This window comes from Taeniopygia guttata, chromosome 11 (genome assembly GCF_048771995.1).
Source record: "Taeniopygia guttata chromosome 11, bTaeGut7.mat, whole genome shotgun sequence".
NCBI lineage: Eukaryota > Metazoa > Chordata > Aves > Passeriformes > Estrildidae > Taeniopygia > Taeniopygia guttata.
The window spans coordinates 12,664,252-12,682,536 of NC_133036.1; the positions used below are offsets into that span (position 1 = coordinate 12,664,252).

At 39.2% G+C, this 18,285-nt stretch overlaps 1 protein-coding gene and 1 long non-coding RNA gene across 12 annotated transcripts; one reads left to right on the forward strand and one right to left on the reverse strand.

The window, feature by feature from the left end:
* Positions 1–12: 12 nt before the first annotated feature.
* On the reverse strand, positions 13–5,665 carry CNEP1R1 (CTD nuclear envelope phosphatase 1 regulatory subunit 1). 2 transcript variants are annotated; one of them, XR_012057673.1, is made up of 7 exons: positions 5,521–5,665; positions 3,573–3,644; positions 2,175–2,248; positions 1,742–1,851; positions 1,552–1,606; positions 1,193–1,293; positions 17–767 (listed from the first exon to the last, which is right to left on the reverse strand). XR_012057673.1 is itself a non-coding variant. In NM_001198856.1 (6 exons), the coding sequence occupies exons 1-6, from the start codon at positions 5,543–5,545 to the stop codon at positions 1,252–1,254; spliced, it is 378 nt and encodes a 125-aa protein (NP_001185785.1). In that variant the 5' UTR covers positions 5,546–5,625; the 3' UTR covers positions 13–1,251. The 2 variants fall into 2 exon arrangements, 1 of the variants encoding a protein (NP_001185785.1); NM_001198856.1 differs by having other exon boundaries at positions 13–1,293; positions 5,521–5,625.
* On the forward strand, positions 5,608–18,085 carry LOC115496752 (uncharacterized). Of its 10 annotated transcripts, none has more exons than XR_012057680.1 (7): positions 5,611–6,110; positions 8,390–8,528; positions 10,247–10,304; positions 12,696–12,731; positions 14,575–14,804; positions 16,963–17,095; positions 17,843–18,085. It is a non-coding gene; the product is annotated as an uncharacterized lncRNA (long non-coding RNA). The 10 variants fall into 10 exon arrangements; XR_012057683.1 differs by having other exon boundaries at positions 5,621–6,110; positions 14,737–14,804; XR_003962263.4 differs by lacking the exons at positions 8,390–8,528; positions 10,247–10,304 and adding an exon at positions 11,981–12,104 and having other exon boundaries at positions 5,608–6,110.
* Positions 18,086–18,285: the final 200 nt, after the last annotated feature.

Consider the following 18,285-nt stretch of genomic DNA (forward strand, 5'->3'; position numbering starts at 1 on the left):
AAGAAGATAACACCTGTTTATACAAAGATTTTATTTTATACACATTTACCTACAAAATATACAGCAGTTAAAAATAATGGATGGGCAGAAGACTTACTGGAAAAAAAATCCAGAAGACAATTCTTAAGTTTCAACTGACAAAGTTACATCAATTACTGCCTTTAAAAGCCAGTCTACCCTGTAGTAGGGGTTACTGAAGTTGCAAGAGCTTTGCAGTTAGAGTCAATTTAAAGAGTTCAAAACATTTTAAAAGGCACCTTGAACAACTTAAACCCTTAAAATTTGCCAGTTTTAGCTATTCAAAAGTTACACTTTATGTGTATACCATCCACGCCTTGTTGTTAACACTCTGAATAACAAACTTTGTTATTTTATTGTGGCACTCTAGATTTTCTTCACCAAATCTTAAGTTACACATTTGCAATACCAGTTTCGTATTCTGACTATCAGAGCATAAAAATCCACTCAGAATGGTCAGGTGGATTTAGATACAGTACAAACTTACAATTGGGAAGATATAAGCATATTTAAGACAATTAAAAAAAAATAAAATATTAAAATAAGTGTTTTGAACCAGATCAAACAAGAAACTACGTATGACCACAAGGAAAGTGGCTGGTGCACTATATACACAACTTGACAAATGTAATCCTTGATATATTTGCGAAGTTCTTAAACAGTAAGACCAGTTTTCTCCGGCACAAACAGTCAGTCTTCCTGCGAGCCTTTAAACCAGTTCCAAAAGAGAGACCAGGAGACAAGGACGGCTGCAATGAGGAAGTGTGCTAATAAAACATCAGGAGAATGGCAAACGTTCCTTTCAATTCTCTTCATGAGAACAAGAAAATCCATACACCAGATTTTACTTTTTTCCTGAACATTGGCATCAATCTGCTATTTACAATAGCTTAGAAAGACACGTAACACAAATGAGGTTTCATTTTCAAGTTCAACTTCATTGCCGATTAACATACTTCACCTGTATGTTCTGTTCTAGCTGAAGTAAAAAAGTAACACTAATACTGAAAAAGAGGTAATCAGAAGTAGCAAAAGCACTGATAATGTGATAACAAAGAATTTGGATAAATATTCAAGAAAGTAATATTGCACACTTTCACTGTCAACTGTGTTAAGACTTTTACTCCCAGGCAGTGACAACCAGTCCCATTTAATTTTTTTGCTGTCATACTACCTTAAAAAAGGTCATTTTTGGTTTCCATGGCAGTGGAAAAAAATGAAGGAAGACAGCCCTTATTGAACATGAGGCCTAGGTTTCAAAATTAATTTTCCAGTCTGCAAGACAGAAAAGAAAACAAAGTTTAAACCCTGAATGCTGAACCCAACAATTAAACTTCAAGTTCAGTGTTACAGTGAGAGTTTAAAACAACACACAAAATGATACTAAGTATTCCACATTCCAGTTTTACAGACACACAGAATTTTCTGAGGTATAAACAAGTACTGTTCAGAAAAACAGACTCTGTCCTTTTGAATTATTTCCTTTTTTTCTTTTAACAAAGAAGATTTAGGCAATGAAGCACTAACACTTACATCATCACAGGACATATTATATTCTGCCAAAACAGTTCGGCATCGGGCTGCTATACTGTGTGGATTGTGTCAAGGAAAGCAAGTAACACTTGTACACACAGTGAGCAAAAACTAAAAAAGCAGTATTAGCACAGGCTTCAACAACTACAGGAACTACACTTTTAACGTGACAAACATTATCAAAGGATACATTGATGGTGCCACCACTCTTTTATGTATTCCAGCAAAGAACAAGCCTATTAGGGTAATACAGCTAATTGTGAAAAATGGGTGATTCCAAAGTGACGTGAAAAATGATACCTAGGAAAGAAATCAGGTTATTCCAACTGCATACTTCCTAAAACACACAGAAAGTTGCTACCTAGATCCCTTAACTAAAACTGCTCCTAGCCATTTCCAAGTACTTGTGAGCAACTCTTTAGATAAGCATTCAGAGTACAGTATTTTGGCAGGCAATGTCCCAGGACACATTCCACAACAATTCCAGACAGCTTGATAGCTTGACTAAAAATCACCTCCCAGTTTCATGTGAGAATATGTTCAGCCTTTCAGTTTCCAATCCACCACCTGACTGCAGCACCAAGCTATGGAACACAGCACATTTGGCATTAGCCTGACCTTACCTTTTGTGTCTCTGGGTCTATTAACCAGTTCCAAGCCCCAGTTGCTGTGCAGACTGATACCACTATCAAAATCACTGATGAAGAAAAGAATGAGAGTCATAAACAGTGTTCGTCACTCAAATTTAAATGTATTTATTTTTCAGCAGCAACTCTTAAACATTTATTTCTTTTCTCACTTCTGAGGTAGGAGAAGCTCCTAATTGGAAAGCAGAAATGAAAATATGCGAAGAAACTTCTAATATGTGAAACCCTAAGGATTCTGTACAAACTTCCTGGACAGAACAAGTACATCTGAAAAATCTAAATTCTGTCAAGTAAAAACATCCTGGTCCTTTAAAGGAACCAGAGTTATCTTTCCAAAAGATTATCAAAAATACAGAGCTTCTTCTCTGTATCATATAAATACTTTATTTTTTAGGAATAACAGGAAGAAAAGTTAACATTGGTCACACACCCCATTATAATTAAAATAGAAAGTCCCTCTTTTATGTGAATTACAAAACAAGCAATTCGGGAAAAAACATGAGCCACTGAATACAATACCATTTATGCAAACCTCATTTAAATATGCTTAAAAGTTTCCAGGATTTTTTTTTTTTAATTATAACTGACAGAAAACAGCAATTTTGGAAGCCAAATGCATTCCTAAAGTAGTTGTGCACAAACTCAGCAGAACTACACATAAATATCTGATTGCCCTGGAACAAGGGGGTTTGAGGTGGTGGTAGTGGTGCTTGGTTTTGCTTTCTAAGCAGTCACTCTTTCAGTTCCTTCATTCAAAATTGACCTCTCAGGAGAAAACATACTATTTTATGTGTTCTAAAAAAAGCCTGTATTCTTTGAGTAGAAAAACTTCAGCAGTCTCAGAAACAAAACAAAGTTGTATGTTTCCACCACAGACCAGTGATCCCAAAGCTGGCAGCATATCTGTGGAATTTTTTGCCTTCCCCCCTCCTTCAAACCTTCCTGTCATAACAAAGCTGCCTTTATGGCACACTGCTGTAACTTTTTCACCTTCAATTTTAGAGGGACTATCTCACCTAGCCATATTTAGTTTAAGTCTACAACAATCTGGGAAGTCTGAGTCTTGAAGAAAAAAACTTCAGTAACATAATAAAAAACCAAATAAAACAGAAACAAACACAACTTATTGTTTCAGGTATTTCCAGAATAATTCAGCCTTGAGCCAATTCAAACTTAACCTAATTTTTCTAACTCTGGCTAAAATATTAGTATATTATCCTGTATAAACTTGTTGCAGAGTGCTTGAATGTATGCCACAAATTTTAAAGCAAGTCTAACTACAAGTTTTTCTTTGAGCAAATTTAAATAAAGGATACACACTGGTAAATCTAACAAGCATGAAAAACAATTTATTCCTTGGAACATCAAACTTACTTCTCCAACGTCCTGTAGCAGGTTGCAAACATGCAATGTATTCAGTAAGTCTTCTTTCAAAAGCTTTGAGATCTGGGAAAGATGTGTATCAAACATAATTAGATCATCTGTTTAGTCATATTTCGAAGTAGAAGATAAAAATAATTCCCCCATGCACACCCAGTTCTTAAACTTTTATATATTTATACTAATATAATGGCAATTTTAAAAAATAGTTGGTCATTTGCCACTGTTCAAAGGGTTATTGTAGCAGTGTGGCTTTGATGACTTTGTTTTGTAGAAACTTTGAGTATCATGATATATATACACAAACATATGCAAAAAATCCCACAGCAAACACTACTCCAATGATCTTATTCCAATCATTATTTTTAAAAATAGATCTTTTTTCTTATTGCAATAATTCTCCCATGGTCTTTCCACCCAAAATTGCTATTAAATCCATTTCAAGTTGATACTCCTAATTGTCTCCAAGGAGCTGTTTCGCTTAAGTCCAGGTTAGATTTACACTCCTTTCAACAAGGTCAATATTTGGTAACATTCCAGCTGAAGCTAGAATTCTACCTGAAGTAAAGTTTTAATTAGGATCAACTCAACTTTCGGCTAAAGTCTCTGACAGCATCAATGTGGAACTTCAACTTCCAACTATTGCTATATTAGTTATCTCAATAAAACAATTAAAGAATAAGCTTGGAAGAAATAAATCTATTATAATCACTATAAAAGCAGCTCTCTACACTGTGAATTTATTCCTAAGTGGTTTGCAGGTGAATTTATGGGGGAAGATTACAGTATCTTGACTTTAGCCACAGAACAGCTAACTAGTCTTAATTACTGCCAAGAACAGGGTAGTTAATGGCCTGTCCTCCACATCCCTTCTGGGGAAGTTAAACCACCGCCGGCAATTACAGCTAATTAACTGTTCCCTGAAAAGCACAAACCCCTCCAACTACTCACTGAAGCGAAAGGGGGAACACAAGGCACCACACTAAAACTCACTATTTGAGAAACAGCACCGTGAAGGCATAAAAACAGGCTATTGACAACAAAGCTTTCAAGAAAACACTCACATAATGCAGACATTACTGAAACAAAATATGAAAAAAGACTGTTTCAGAAAAAAGAAAACGAAAGTTTTAACTTATTTTCAACTATGCACGCTCTAAGAATCTTCTCTGAGTTGATGCTTTTGGCAGCTGTGACTAGCAGGGGACACTTCTGGGAACCCTCAGATTGCACAAGCATAGCAACGAAGCCCTGACAACGCCGGACTATCGGCTACTGTCGACACTGCCTACTTCTGGTGCCAGCTACAAAACACCTGCTAACTCCCGAACACTGGTCCATTTTAAAAATCTCTGCCAGTCTTTGGACACTGAAAACTCCTTTCGGGGTTTTGACATTCTGCAAGCTGTAACTTCCAAGAACTTGTAACCCAAACCATCAAGTGTCCCCAGACAAGAAGGGGCTACTTGAGGTCGCGTTCTTCAAATGCGAAAGGAGCCCCGGCTCAGCGTAACGCCTGGTGCCGTAAGAAACGCGTCTCACGCAAAAAGCCGTGAGCGGCAAGAAGCTCCTCGAGCACAGGAGGATTTCCATCAGCTCCAGCCGAGCAGCGGCAGCGAACGGGAACCGCGGGCACCCCCTCCTCCCCGGGCGGGCAGCCGCCCTCAGCACAGGCCCTCCCGCGGGCCGCCGGCAGCAGCGCAGCGCAGCCCGCCCCGAGCGCGGGACGCCGAGCAGGCCCCGGAACCCCGCCCTAGCTCGCCTGTCTGGGCCGAGGAGGAGCGCCGGGAGCGCGGTGCAGAGGGAGCCGAGGCCTCCCGCGGCCGCTTCGTCCCGCTCCGCAGGGACGGGGCAGCGCGCTCGGGCAGCCCGGGCGCAGAGCCGGCAGCTCCCGGCGCGCCGAAGAAGCAGCTCCGGGCCCGCTCCGAGCGGCCGCACTCACCCTCAGCCTGGTCCAGGGAGTTCATGGCGGGCGGGCGGAGCGGCGCGCACCGGGCGGAGCACCGAGCACGGGCCGTTCCCCGCACCGCCCCGCCGGCCCGGCCCCGCAACAACGCCCCGCGCTACTCGCCCGCAGCAAGCGCGCCTCGCATTGGCTACCGGCGGGAAGGGGCGGGCTCGGCCGGCTCGGGCGTGCTGTCCCACGGCTGTGCTGAACTTTATTTATTAAACAGCAGAGCGGGGTTTTTCCTTTTCTACGCCTCCTAACATCCTCACGACACTTGAGACAGCTGTTCAATATACGTGTCCCGGCAGAAAAGAAGAGCTAGAAAAGAAGATACAATATTCTTCCTTCAAGACAGCCAGGGTCAACCTCTACACTTGTTCATTCGGGGGCTTTTCTACACCCTCCCACTCGCAGGCACCAGCCAGCGCTCCAGCACGGCCAGGCTGCTCGCCCAGGCGCTTGCAAGAGCCACTGCACAGATTTAAAGGCTGCTTTTGAAAACAGGCCCAGCAAGACTGACCTGGGATCTCCTCAGCAGGGCCAGGCAAAGCTCTTGCAAGCTACAGACACGAGCAGCAGGCTGAGTATGCTACACAGGCAATTCAGTTCATCAGGGTTTCTGTGCAGGAGGATGGCACTGGGGCAGGAAGACATCTGTCTCTGGGTGTGGGGCATGTATCTCTGGCAGAAGGGGTGTGAGGTGCTTCCACACATCGGCCCTTGTCCCCGTCCCTCGGGCTCATTGCTGCAGGAGCGGTGTGGCCCCGGGGGGACAGGGTTTGTAGCAGGGACAGCAGCGGCGGTGTGGCCCCGCTGTGCTCCAGCGGCAGCAATCGCCTGCTGGAGGCAACAGCCGAAATCCCGGTCAGCCAAAAGCAGCGCTGAAAGGTTGGGTTTCTTTGTGAGCGTCCCACGGGACATGCCGGGATCAGCCATCAGGATCCCACAGCCCTGCCTGCTGCTGGCCCAGCTGGGCTGCAGAGGTGACTGAGCTGGTCTGTTTGCTGAATGAAAGCTTTCTGAGTTACTGAGTGACTCGATTAGCGAGCTCTCCAGGGACCCGGGCTCTGTGCGCTGCCATCTGTTTTCAGCTCACTGGTACTGGAGCCTGGATTCTATTCTGTAGTCCAGTAAGAATTTCGTGTTGCTTAAAGCAGAGGCGCTGCAGTGCTCTCAGGGTTGGGATCTGGTCTAATTTCTCTCCGTCTGTTTCTTAAAAGGAAAATCACGAAAATATGATTTACAGTAATTTTGCTCTTATTGGTTTAAGCATAATTACAAAAATTTGTGTATTCTAGAAATTCATGCATTTCTTTTGCTTTGGTGATGGCTCACTGAATGTAAATGATGGCCTATTATTTTCTTAAGAGTGTTTGAGTCCAGCTTCTTATAGTTTTGCCTAGTTAGTTTATACCAATTTTGCAGTGTAAAAACCAGAAAAAAACATGATACTCGTGGTGGTTGGATTATGTCTTCCATGTGGGAAGGCAGAACACCTCAATGGTGTTTTTTCTGGCTGTTGACAAAGACTATAGCCTATATTAGCATTGGAGTTTCACTGAATCAAAAAATGGAGTATGGGAAGTAGGTGTTTTCTTCCTTTCTACAACTGTACTCTTGCAGTTTGTAGATCCTTAAATTAATCAGACCCCAGGAAACTGGATGTTGCTCTGAAAAAGTGAGTTCTCTGTGTAGCCCTTGTGGATTTTTAGCATCCTGAAAGGATCAGAAAGTTATTCTTTGCATTAAGCTATTTATATTTATGTGAACTTGCTGATGTGCAGATTTCCTCTGGTCTTTTACATTGCTCCAGCTATTAGGTTTATATAACAGATACAGATATCATAAAGCTGTTTTTTATTCAAACTTCAATGATTTGTGACACTTAGAGGCTGAACCTACATCAGGAAAAAAATTCCAAGATCTGTAACTCTTGAGATACTTAAGTAAATTATAATTCCTTTATTGTTTCTAATGTAAAACTTGGACTGTTAAAAATGCTTGGAATTTTTCCCCCCCAAATAGGTTTTACTGTCTACTGTACAACTCTGTTGACTAGGCAAGATAAATGAGGCAAGGCAATGTAACTGTCATGGCACTACAGCTATGACTTAAATAAACTGTTTCTTAGGGTTAGTGCATCTGTTAGTAACCCTTGATATCTTTTTCTGCCAACACGTGTGAAGCCTGAAAATTAACAGCCTAAGCAAAAGGGCTGGGTGTACTCTTGGATTGCTTCACAAGGCAGAGGTGGTTGCAAGAATCATGCTTTTTCAGTTTAGAGTGCTGTCTCAAGTATCTCAAGGTGCAAGGAATGCATCTTCCTGAGTTTAGCATCTTTGGTATCTATTTCTGATTCTCACAGCTGTACTTGGAGCATAATGTGAGAGCATCTGTTGGCAGCATCTGCTATCAGAGATAATTAGGATGGGTCACTTGTTTCTTAGTTTGATTGCTTTTCTGGCCGTCTGTATTTTTTAGCTTACACATCCTTTCTCATACTCATTTTCCTCTGAACAATCCCTCCCTCTTGAGGCAATATGTTATTTCAGAGATTCTGTGATAATTTTTAAGACTGTTACATATTCAGTCTTTTTGCCTTTACTAATCCTGTATTTTTATAAATCTGTTTACTGCAGTAAGTTTGACAAATGTAATCCTAACTTGCATTTAGTGATACAATGATAGTGTTTACATTCTTTATATTCCTTTTTTGAGTTGATTTTGGAAGATTAAAGCTTAAATCTTATCAAGAGACTGGGATTTTTCTGTAAGAAGATCCATACTCAGGACTTCTTGGTATAGACAACAAAAAAAAATCTGATCAGAAAACTCCATTACTTTCTTTTTTTTTTTTTGGTAGCAGGCTTATAGAAAATATTTTAAAGTTTATCCTGGAAGATGAGCTTCATCAAATAGATGCATATTCTGTAGGAAAGAGAATGTCTTTTGTTAGACAACTGAATGAAGTTAAGAAGTTCAGAGGATCATCGCTACACAATGTAAGTAAAGTGTAGAAATATTGACTTTGTGTGTGTATCTTGATTCAATAGAAGATTCATTTTCATTTCTTAGAAGTGTAGTATGAAACTTGTTCTGCCACATTGAACATGATAAATTATGTCTTGAGATGCTATAAATGGTTTGAATTCTGGTAGACTGTAAAGCAAATTTGTGTTCCTCTGCTATTTTTCTGCAACTGGAATGAGATTTTTTATAATTTTAGGTACTTACAGAAGGTGTGGTGAAACTTCACTGTCGTATTCCATCTAACACTTCAGAAGACTGGCTTCTTTTATTCAGAATAACTTAATCTCTTATTTAGCTTATTGTTCTTCTTTACACACCTGTCACACGAGAGATACATCAGTTTCTGGGCAAGAAATCAAATCACTGCCAGCAATCCAATAAGAATCTGCATTTCTGCTGCTTCAATAATTTGCTAGTTGTGAATCAGGCCATGATAGTTCCTTTGGAAGGTGACTGAATTTGTAGTGTTGAACTGGCTCTGCATTTACTTAGTGTCCCAAACTGGCTTTTACTCAGAAATTAGGCCCAGCCACCTCCAGCCCTCTGATAACTGAGGACCAGCTGGAATGCAAGGGAAATTATTTTCTGCCAAATTTACTTACACTTAGCACAAGAAACTCCCTCATCAGATTCTTGTTCACCTTTTTGTCACTTTTTAAAAATAGGATATGGATTCTTGCTCAGTCTTGAACCATATGTATTCAGCTTTTCCATTTTCTAGTCCTTCCCATTTAATTCCCCAGTACAGTCTCAGCCTCTTAATCCCCACATTCTCGTACACATTGTATTTGGTTTTCTAAAAGCTATCAGGGAACAGATGTATTCATCTGATTTTGCCTTGTTTGCAAGGCTGCTTTAGTCCTTCAAATGTCATTCCTGGTATGATAATAGAGTGACAACACTGTCTTACTGACTTTCAGGTGGAAAGTTAACTGTTTAGAACAAGGACATTTTTCTTTGAAATCTTAGATTTATGCCAAAAACATTAGACCATAACAATATAGGCTCATAGGAAAATCAAACTGTTTGTTACTGACAATGTGGAGAAGCCAAGACTGGAATCTGGATTTGTTTAATTTCTTTAGGAGGTAGTGGTGTGGAATCTGTGCTGTGGGCAGGCAAACCTTGAGAGGGCCACTGTTCCTGTGTGCCTGGTCATTCCCCTGGGTATGTCCCTATCTCCCTCCCTGGCTGGCAGCTGCCACCTCTGAGTGGGGTAGCCCTGAGCTGTTCCCAGCAGCTGTGATGGGTGCAGAGCACAGTGGGACAGGTTGTGGTGCTGCAACACCTGCATTCCTGTGGCAGCTTCTGAGAGCTGGCATCAAATCACTTGTTTGAACTGCTCTGCTCACAGCCTGCTTTGTGCCAGACACCGGAGTAGGAGGTTTGTTGGCTTTTGAAATGATGAGCCATGTACACTGCTGGCTGCCAGGATATGCTGTATTTCTTGCTGTATTTCTTGTTGTTTCCAGCCATCATTTTGGCCATTTTTGTGTTCAGGCTGAGATCCTATTCACAGCAGCTACTGTGAGGGTTGTTTGCATTTAGTTGTCTGCTTGTCCTGTAGGGTTAAAGTTGTTGCTACTTTTGTATAACAAGGATTCCTTCCAGCCTAGTAAGTGCTTCTTATGAAAAACAAACAAAATAACCACAAGCACTCAAATCTAATTATAGCTTTTTTCTCACATAGTTCCATCCTATACCTGCTTCCAGAAGAGCATATCCTGAAATAACATGGCAATACCTCTGTTAAGTAAACTTCTCTTGCTTTTCTCTCTGTAGTATTGCTGCTATACCACAGAAGTGGGAAATAATTTCTCTTGAGATTTTTAGTTAATCATCTTCTGAGGAAAAACACTGTTTCTAAATAAATACAGATTTTAAATGGATTCTTTATATTTAATTATTTGTATTCAGGTTATCAGTACCTTTAAAAAACAAAATCCATTGTTAATGCCCTTATAATTGGCAATCCTGAACCTGCTTTCCTTCAATAAACTGTACTATTTATGAACCTGTAATCATGGAAGTTCTTATTGAATTCAACCAGACCTATAGTGCTGAATTGATTCTAATCAGAAGTCAAGTCTGGTCACACCCAGCCCCTCTGATCTCTGAGGACCAGCTGGAATGCAAAGGGGTGTTTTTTCTGCTAAATTTCTATTCCCTTAATGCAGAAGTCACTTCTAGCTGCTGATGTTTAATGAAGGCACTTGCTGCTGTACACTTTTCAGTACCTCTTTACATAAGGGAAAAATGGATGCAGCAAAAGCCTTAGAAGCATCTTGTGTAAGCATAAAGTTTGGATTAAAATGTCCCACTGTGGCTGCAAATTTCTGCTCTGACTGTTGTGATGTCCGTGTACTTTATGTTGTATTTAAGCACTGTCAGGAGGCGCTGACTGAGCGGCTCTAAGTGTGTTATAAGGCATTCAGTAATTTAGACTAACCCAAAGAAGGAAGTCTGACCTTTTCACATCTCCCTAGAGTTTGTTAATGAGGAGTGGTGAAGGAAAAATAGTACATTACTTCTAGTCGATATGGCACTCTTTACAAAACAAATGTAGTGTGAAAATCTATTAAATATGCTTATTTTATCTGTTTAATACTTTGGATTAGTCTAGCTTTTAAAATTCACTTCTGGTAACATATACCTAAACTCATATTCTTACCTGTTCTAGTAGAAATCTTTTCAAAATGCACCATGCCTTTAAATCAAGGTGAGGGAAACTTAAGCAAATAATCATATTTAATAGTATCTAATAATAATAGTAGCTTAGCCAAGTAGTGATGTAGATTCGTTATGCAAATTTTGCCTGAATACAACAATATAAATCTGCTTGTACTTTTGGCCTTTGGTCTGCTGTGTGTAGATTTTGCATATCCCAAAAAAACTGGGAGGTGGCTTCTGTTGGAGATAGGCAAGCAAGCTCATTTCTGATGACTCCTACATTGGTGTATGTCTATTGTGGGTATGTTTTCAACACAGCTTTAAAAGTATTTATGAAAGCTGTTTTATAGCACAGGTTAAAAATGTTCCTGGTTAGTCTCCAATATCTGGCTGTAGTCTGGTGGCTTTTCCTAGTCGCTCTGCCTTCCCTTGGAGTCCCAGCATCAAAATGGAAAACAGTTCAGGAGAAAATGCTACAAAAGTAATGTTCTGTGGGTTGGAATAGATTAATGGGCTGCTCTCAGAAGAATAATTCTGAGAAGTTTACAGCCCAGTTTAACCAGCTATGTTTCTTAGCATTTTTTACATGTCTAACAAATATACTCAGGGGAAATGAAAAGTGAGGGGGGAAACCACTTCTTTAAGGAACTGTTTTTATCATTTTTAGCAGCATTGTTAAGCAGTAAAGTAGTGAAACTTGGTGACGTTCTAGTACAGTTTTGCAGTCTGTGCTGTTCCTTAATTGATTTTCCAGTTGACTGCAGATGGCTACACCAGGGGTGATTGTAGAGAGAAGCTATACATGTAGTTTTACCAACAGATGCAGAAAAAATGAGACACCTTCTGACTGTCATTGCTGCCACCAGCAATGAAGAAAAGTAGGTTTCTATTAAAGAGTTTGGCTAATTCTGTTACAGAGATGGTAATTACATAGATAGGTGGTACCCAGTTCAGAAATGTGACCCTGCAAATATGTAGATAATGTTTGAAGATCATGCCTATTTAATGTTTCTGGATCATCTTAAAACTTCTAGTTAGTTTTAAAATTTCTTATGCATCTAGGCAATATCTTTTGCAATATTTAATTCCCTTCCTCCTCACTGACTTCCAAATTTGACTTATCTCCTTGTGATAGTCATATGACTGGAACTACACCAGAGATTCTCTCTTTTGGTTCGTGACGTGTTCCACATGTGTAGCAGTACATAATCTCTTCAAATGAGAGTTAGAAATTCTCTGCCACTATCACGGTTTAGTGATCTATTGAAATGTTTAGGCACAGGAATCCAGATAGAGCTACAGCTGCTTCAACTGTGTTGGTTCATGTGTCTGAAATGCAAAGATCATGTGGGATAATTGGAGCAGGTTGTAAATTGACTTACAATTTTTTTTAACTATTAAATAGCAAAGCTTAGAAATTAATTTGTTTTCAGTTGTTTTAAAGCAAATATGTGGCTTTTTTTCTGCAGGTTGTGAAACACTTTTAGAACTGCTTAAAAAAGTAGGTAAGTTGGTATTCCTATATAAAAAAAAAATAAATTCTTGCTTGACTATCTACTGTTCTATTCATAATTTCAGGATGAGTGTAAACAAACATTTTTGTTGGTGGAGCAAATGGAATTTGACTATCTACTGTTCCACTCATAATTTCAGGATCAGTGTAAACAAACATTTTTGTTGGTGAAGCAAATGGAATTTGTGACTTTCATCTCTCCACATTGCTAAGAAATGTAATCTTCCAAGTTAAATGACTAAAATTAAGTTATCAGTAAAATTCTTAAAGGTTAACATTCAGCATCAATCCTCAGAGCATATGTATTGCTAGTCTTAATTTTTGTGCTATCTTAAGTATTTTTGCAAAAAAACAGGCTACTAACAAAATTACAGTAATGTCAATGTAATAGTTCATAACACACAGTATTTTTTTCAGCTGAATATTCCTCAGTATGCTAGGATGATGAGATTAAATCAGATTATAAATATAAATTTTAATATTTATGCATGCTAGCACTAAAATGTGATCAAGCAGGAATCATAAACTAAAAATCTTCCTCTGATGTATATTACAACTTCCTACTATAACAAATACTTTCTTTTCTGCATAGTTTAAAATAGAGATCACAGATACCTCCCTTTTTGTAGAAGGTGTTTCTGACCAAAGAACACATTGTTCTGTGGGTTCCTCACAGATCAGCATTGGGCTTGGTACTTGTGGCTTCTGGTACAAGAGGATGGCAACAGCACAGCAATGGGAAACAGGGACACTGACTTTTAGTTTGATATAAACAACTTCTCTTTTCTTCAGGACATTATTCTAGAATTGTAGGCAATCACTTACAGGAACCTGAACATGAGGTGAAAATAACATACCTCAAATAAATCAGATCTCGCACCTGCACTCCAAGAAGTTAAATGACTGTTTTGTATTCTTGAACAACTCACCATAACATTTTCCTCTTGCCCTGTAATCAGACTTCATTATTCTATCTAGAGAAAGTTTAGGTTGTTTGAGAGATGTTGCTTAAAATATTCTCCATTCAGAATCTCACTTTAAATTTCTTTCAATGCATTTAAATTTTAAACACAGATTCATTGCACTTCTGGGTAACAGCATTTGACCTAGTTAAAATGAGACAGCTTTGAAATAGTTCACTGAATTAATTTCCAATAATGCATAATACATGTAGTGATTAAATGTCTGTCCTGGATTGCTGCTTACATGGCATAAAATGCATTTAACAAGCTCACATATAATGATTAAATGATAGGAAGTTATATAGTAATTGCCTAAGTATAATTTCAGTTTCTTGTGTTGATTCTATGTAACTAAATAAAAATGCTTTTTAAGATTTAGCTCTATTTTTTTCAGAACTTTGTATTGTAAGTTTATAAATTTCACGTATTTTCATGTGTCAGGAACACAGTAACAAAAGTGCAATTTTTCCTGGAGCAAAAGTGACTGCCCATTCTTTAGTTAAAAGTATTCTGAAATTAAGAAAAAATCTGCACAAATCCTATTGGTTTGGGTGTAGATGTTTGTGAAAGACTTTGTGTAGAATTGAGAATCTTTATCTTGTTCATGATCTAAAGTTAAAACTGACCAATAATAATTTGATGGGGGAAGAAGAACTTACAGCTTTTCATTTCTTTTTCAAATTGAGTTCATATACTGGTTCTAAATCAAAACTAATTTCTGCAGCTACAGGAGGGCTGGGTCAATACTGAGCTTCAAACATCTCACTCTGGTATATTGCACAGACTTAACAGGTGTATTTTTCTATCTGCCTGGAGAAGTGCAAAGTCAATGAAAACACCAGTTTGATAAAGCCATCTCTCTCTTCTCTGTAGCACATCATCATGTGCCTGTGCAGGATGCTCTCTTAGTTAAAGCTCTTGGGAACAGATCTGCTGAGTGTACCAGGGTTTCACACTAGACAGCTGATCTGCCTAGCATGGGAGCTGTGAGATGTGCAGTGTGCCCCTGGACATGAGACTTATTTCTTTTACAAGCAGGAAAATATTTGGATTGGTTGGAGTTGAACCCAGTAAGTGACCCTGCAACTACCAGATAATTGAAGGTATTTGTTTTTTTCCCTTTGAAATACAACTTCGAGCAACTTTTAAATCTGATATAAGCTTGTTTATACATAAGAAGTAATCTGTAAATAGATAACAGGCACTAGAGATCAAAAGTTTGTGGTTAAATGCTGGTGTGTCTATTAACAGCCGTGTGCATCCTGCAGTATGTGCAGATATTCTTCACAAAATTAGACATGTTCTAAAGACATATGCACATATCCCTGATGGGGAATTGCTCTCTCACAGTTTACTGTTGCAAAGTGTTTGATCATCTGCTAATGCTGTTGAGGATTTAAGCTGTAATAGCCCTGTACACAGAAATGCATTTTAGTTAGTGATATCCATCAAAATAAAATGCAACTCTTGGTTTAACAGGATTCAGTAATATAGTGGCGTATAAACTTATTTTAATTAAAAGTTTAAAATTCAGAAGAATACCTCAAAAAAAGTCCCCACCCAACCACATATGTAAATTACACACTTGGAATATTGGTGTCATTTTGTCTGTAGAACCACTCTACAGGAAATTCTTCAATGCCCTTGTGATAAGAGGATAGTGAGATTCTCACAGGTTTCTACTTGTGCTTCTAGTTTCTTTTGAAGAGTTGCTCACCACCTCTGTTTATTTAGACTCAGACTTATTGAACAAACTCATCCTTCACCTGAAGTTGAAGACACAATCTCCTGAGGATGTAAGGCCATGGACAGGCACTGCCATCCACACCCTGAACACGCCTTCACCTCCTCTGCTGCCAAGCAGTATTGCTGTCTTAGGCTAGTCATTCTTTCCTCGGGTTAAACCTTGACTTGGGTGAAAGGCTGCCAGGGGTCTTCTTCCAGCACTCTTTCAGTTTCATATTTTAAAGTAATTTTTTCTGTTTCCATGGCTGACTTGATCCCTTGCCACAGTACATTTATTCATAGAAGTAGAACAAAACATAGTAGATACTACATGAACTACAATCAAGTAGATGGGTGAGATGTGGAAAAATCTGAACTTGCAAATATTTGGCAGTGATCAAATAACAGTTGAAAGAGTGGAACTCAGCCATGCTATTTTCAGAGCAAATTTTATGTGAAAGAATTGGAGAGTAGGGGAGTATACTATTCTTTATCTAAAAATGAATTCGTTCTAATGTTATAAAAGCATAAGAACATAAAACTCATCTTTCATGTCCTTAGTCTGAAATCAGATTCAGCTACTGTCCTTGCATCTGTTTGAAGTTGGTATGGGTTGAGGTGAACACCTGGCTATTTTAGAATGCTTTTTTTCCTCCCCTGTTGTGAACTTTTCCCATTCTACAAAGCTTTCTTTTTTAGTTGCCAAGTTGGTTGCAATTCTTTTGAGTTACTGAAGCTCATGGGGAAACCAGAAGGGCGGCAGAAACGGTGAGGGCGGTTCAGGTTTTAAACATGAATATTCTTGGATGCATAGGATTACAGTATAATGTTTTGTTGTAAATTAAATACTCCTTTAATGATTGAAAATTATGGGGAAGTCAGCAGAAAAATATTGTGACATCTGCTTAATTGGATTATTTTCTTTTATTAAAGGCTGGTATAAAAAGAAACTACATGTACACTCTTGACAGCTATTGATGTGCTGAGTCTGATTCCTTGGATGAATACTAGACACAAACTCTATCAAAATTAGTGACCTACATTATGGTAATGGATTAAATCCTTGCTTAGAACCAGCCTCAGATGACATCTGTTTGTCATGAAATAAAATCTGGCTTTAACTTTTCATACCAATTGCACTTCATTTGTCAGTTTGTTTTAACTTGTGTGCAGGTTAACATCATTATCAGAGAGTTTGACTTTGTAGTGTGCTCATGCTATGATTAGTAACACTGCAGGTCAGTGTGCTCTGTTGTTAATACCTATGGGACTGGTAGCTCAGTGCCTGTACATCTTTTAAAGTAGGGCACTGAATGAGAGAGGCCAAGGCATTTGTAGCTGTTGGGCTGTGGTGCCACAGCTTTGGCTGCAGTGCTCATTGCTATATCTGCTTTCAGTTACCTGTTTTCAGGCATTTCATAAGCCTGGTGGTTTTAGACCTCCACAGTTAAAGGAGTGTCCTGTACAAACAAAGGTGGATTTTACTGTTTGTTTTAAAGCAGTTGACAATAAAACACAAAAACTATTTCCAAACAGGGCTCTCAGATGCAAAGGATATTCCTTGACCTCTTCTTTTAGCACCTGTTAAAAGGTTTGGAGTTCTGGGATGTTCTTGACATCAACCTGCAAAATGGCCACAGCTTGGAGGACACCTGCCTTTTGCCACCAGGTGAGTGACAAAGCCCTGTAACTGTTTGGTTTAATAACTGTAAATCATTTCTGCCTAGAACCTGATGCTGACAACTGACATTTGTTCTAGCTGGAGAACTTAAATAATTTAAATAATTATTTAAAGAACTTTTAATTTAAATAATGAAAACACCAGCCATTTTCCTTCAAGCCCATGTTAGCCTGAAAAGTACTGTTTCTATATTGAAAATAATTCTCCCCTTCCCCTTCCCCTTCCCCTTCCCCTTCCCCTTCCCCTTCCCCTTCCCCTTCCCCTTCCCCTTCCCCTTCCCCTTCCCCTTCCCCTTCCCCTTCCCCTTCCCCTTCCCCTTCCCCTTCCCCTTCCCCTTCCCCTTCCCCTTCCCCCTCTTTACCCCATACTCAAAACTCCATCACCATGTGTTTATACTAGAAGGGAATAAATAAATTGGTTTTCATGCCAAGTGTTTAACTTACTAATAAAATTTTGTGAGTTTTTGTGGTATCTCTGACTCCTCATTCCAATCCAGCCATGGGCGACTGCCTGATTCTTTCCCTTTCGGGGTGAGACACCACAAGGACATAGAACACACAAAAGTGTATATCAAATCATTAGGGTTGATAACACAGTAAAATGAAACATTAAGGTGGCAATTAACCTTTCACTGATGAAAGAGGGGATTGATTTTTAGATGTAAGCAGATGTGGGGAGGATGACCAAATGCAGAAACTACAGCTGCCTTGCAGTATTTGTTATATTTTGTCACAGCCATTCATGTTAAACCACTGCAGCACCAATGGGGAGCTTTAGCTAAGAAGACACTGCTGGCAGCACTGAGAATAGTGGAAGTCCTGTAACCACGATCACACCCTCTGTCATCTGCGAAAAATGAAAATTTTAAGAAGGCTTTTCCTTTAAAACAAATGTTAATGAATGTCACTGCTGCACCTTTGTGATTTTAAATTCAAGTTGTAAACAGTCACAGAATAAAGTTATGTGTTTTACACAGTTGCCACCAGTTTCAGCTTGTGTTTGAACTTCATCAGACTATTCAGATTAGAATGGGCAGGTCTCATCAGACCTGGTTTTCTCTGCATGTTGGGTAAGATGAATGGAATTTCTCTTAATTCATGGAAAACCCCTCAGTCGTTTCTGCATTTTACCTTAGAGAGATGAAGTGAAGACACTGACCAAGAATTGTTGGTGTGAAT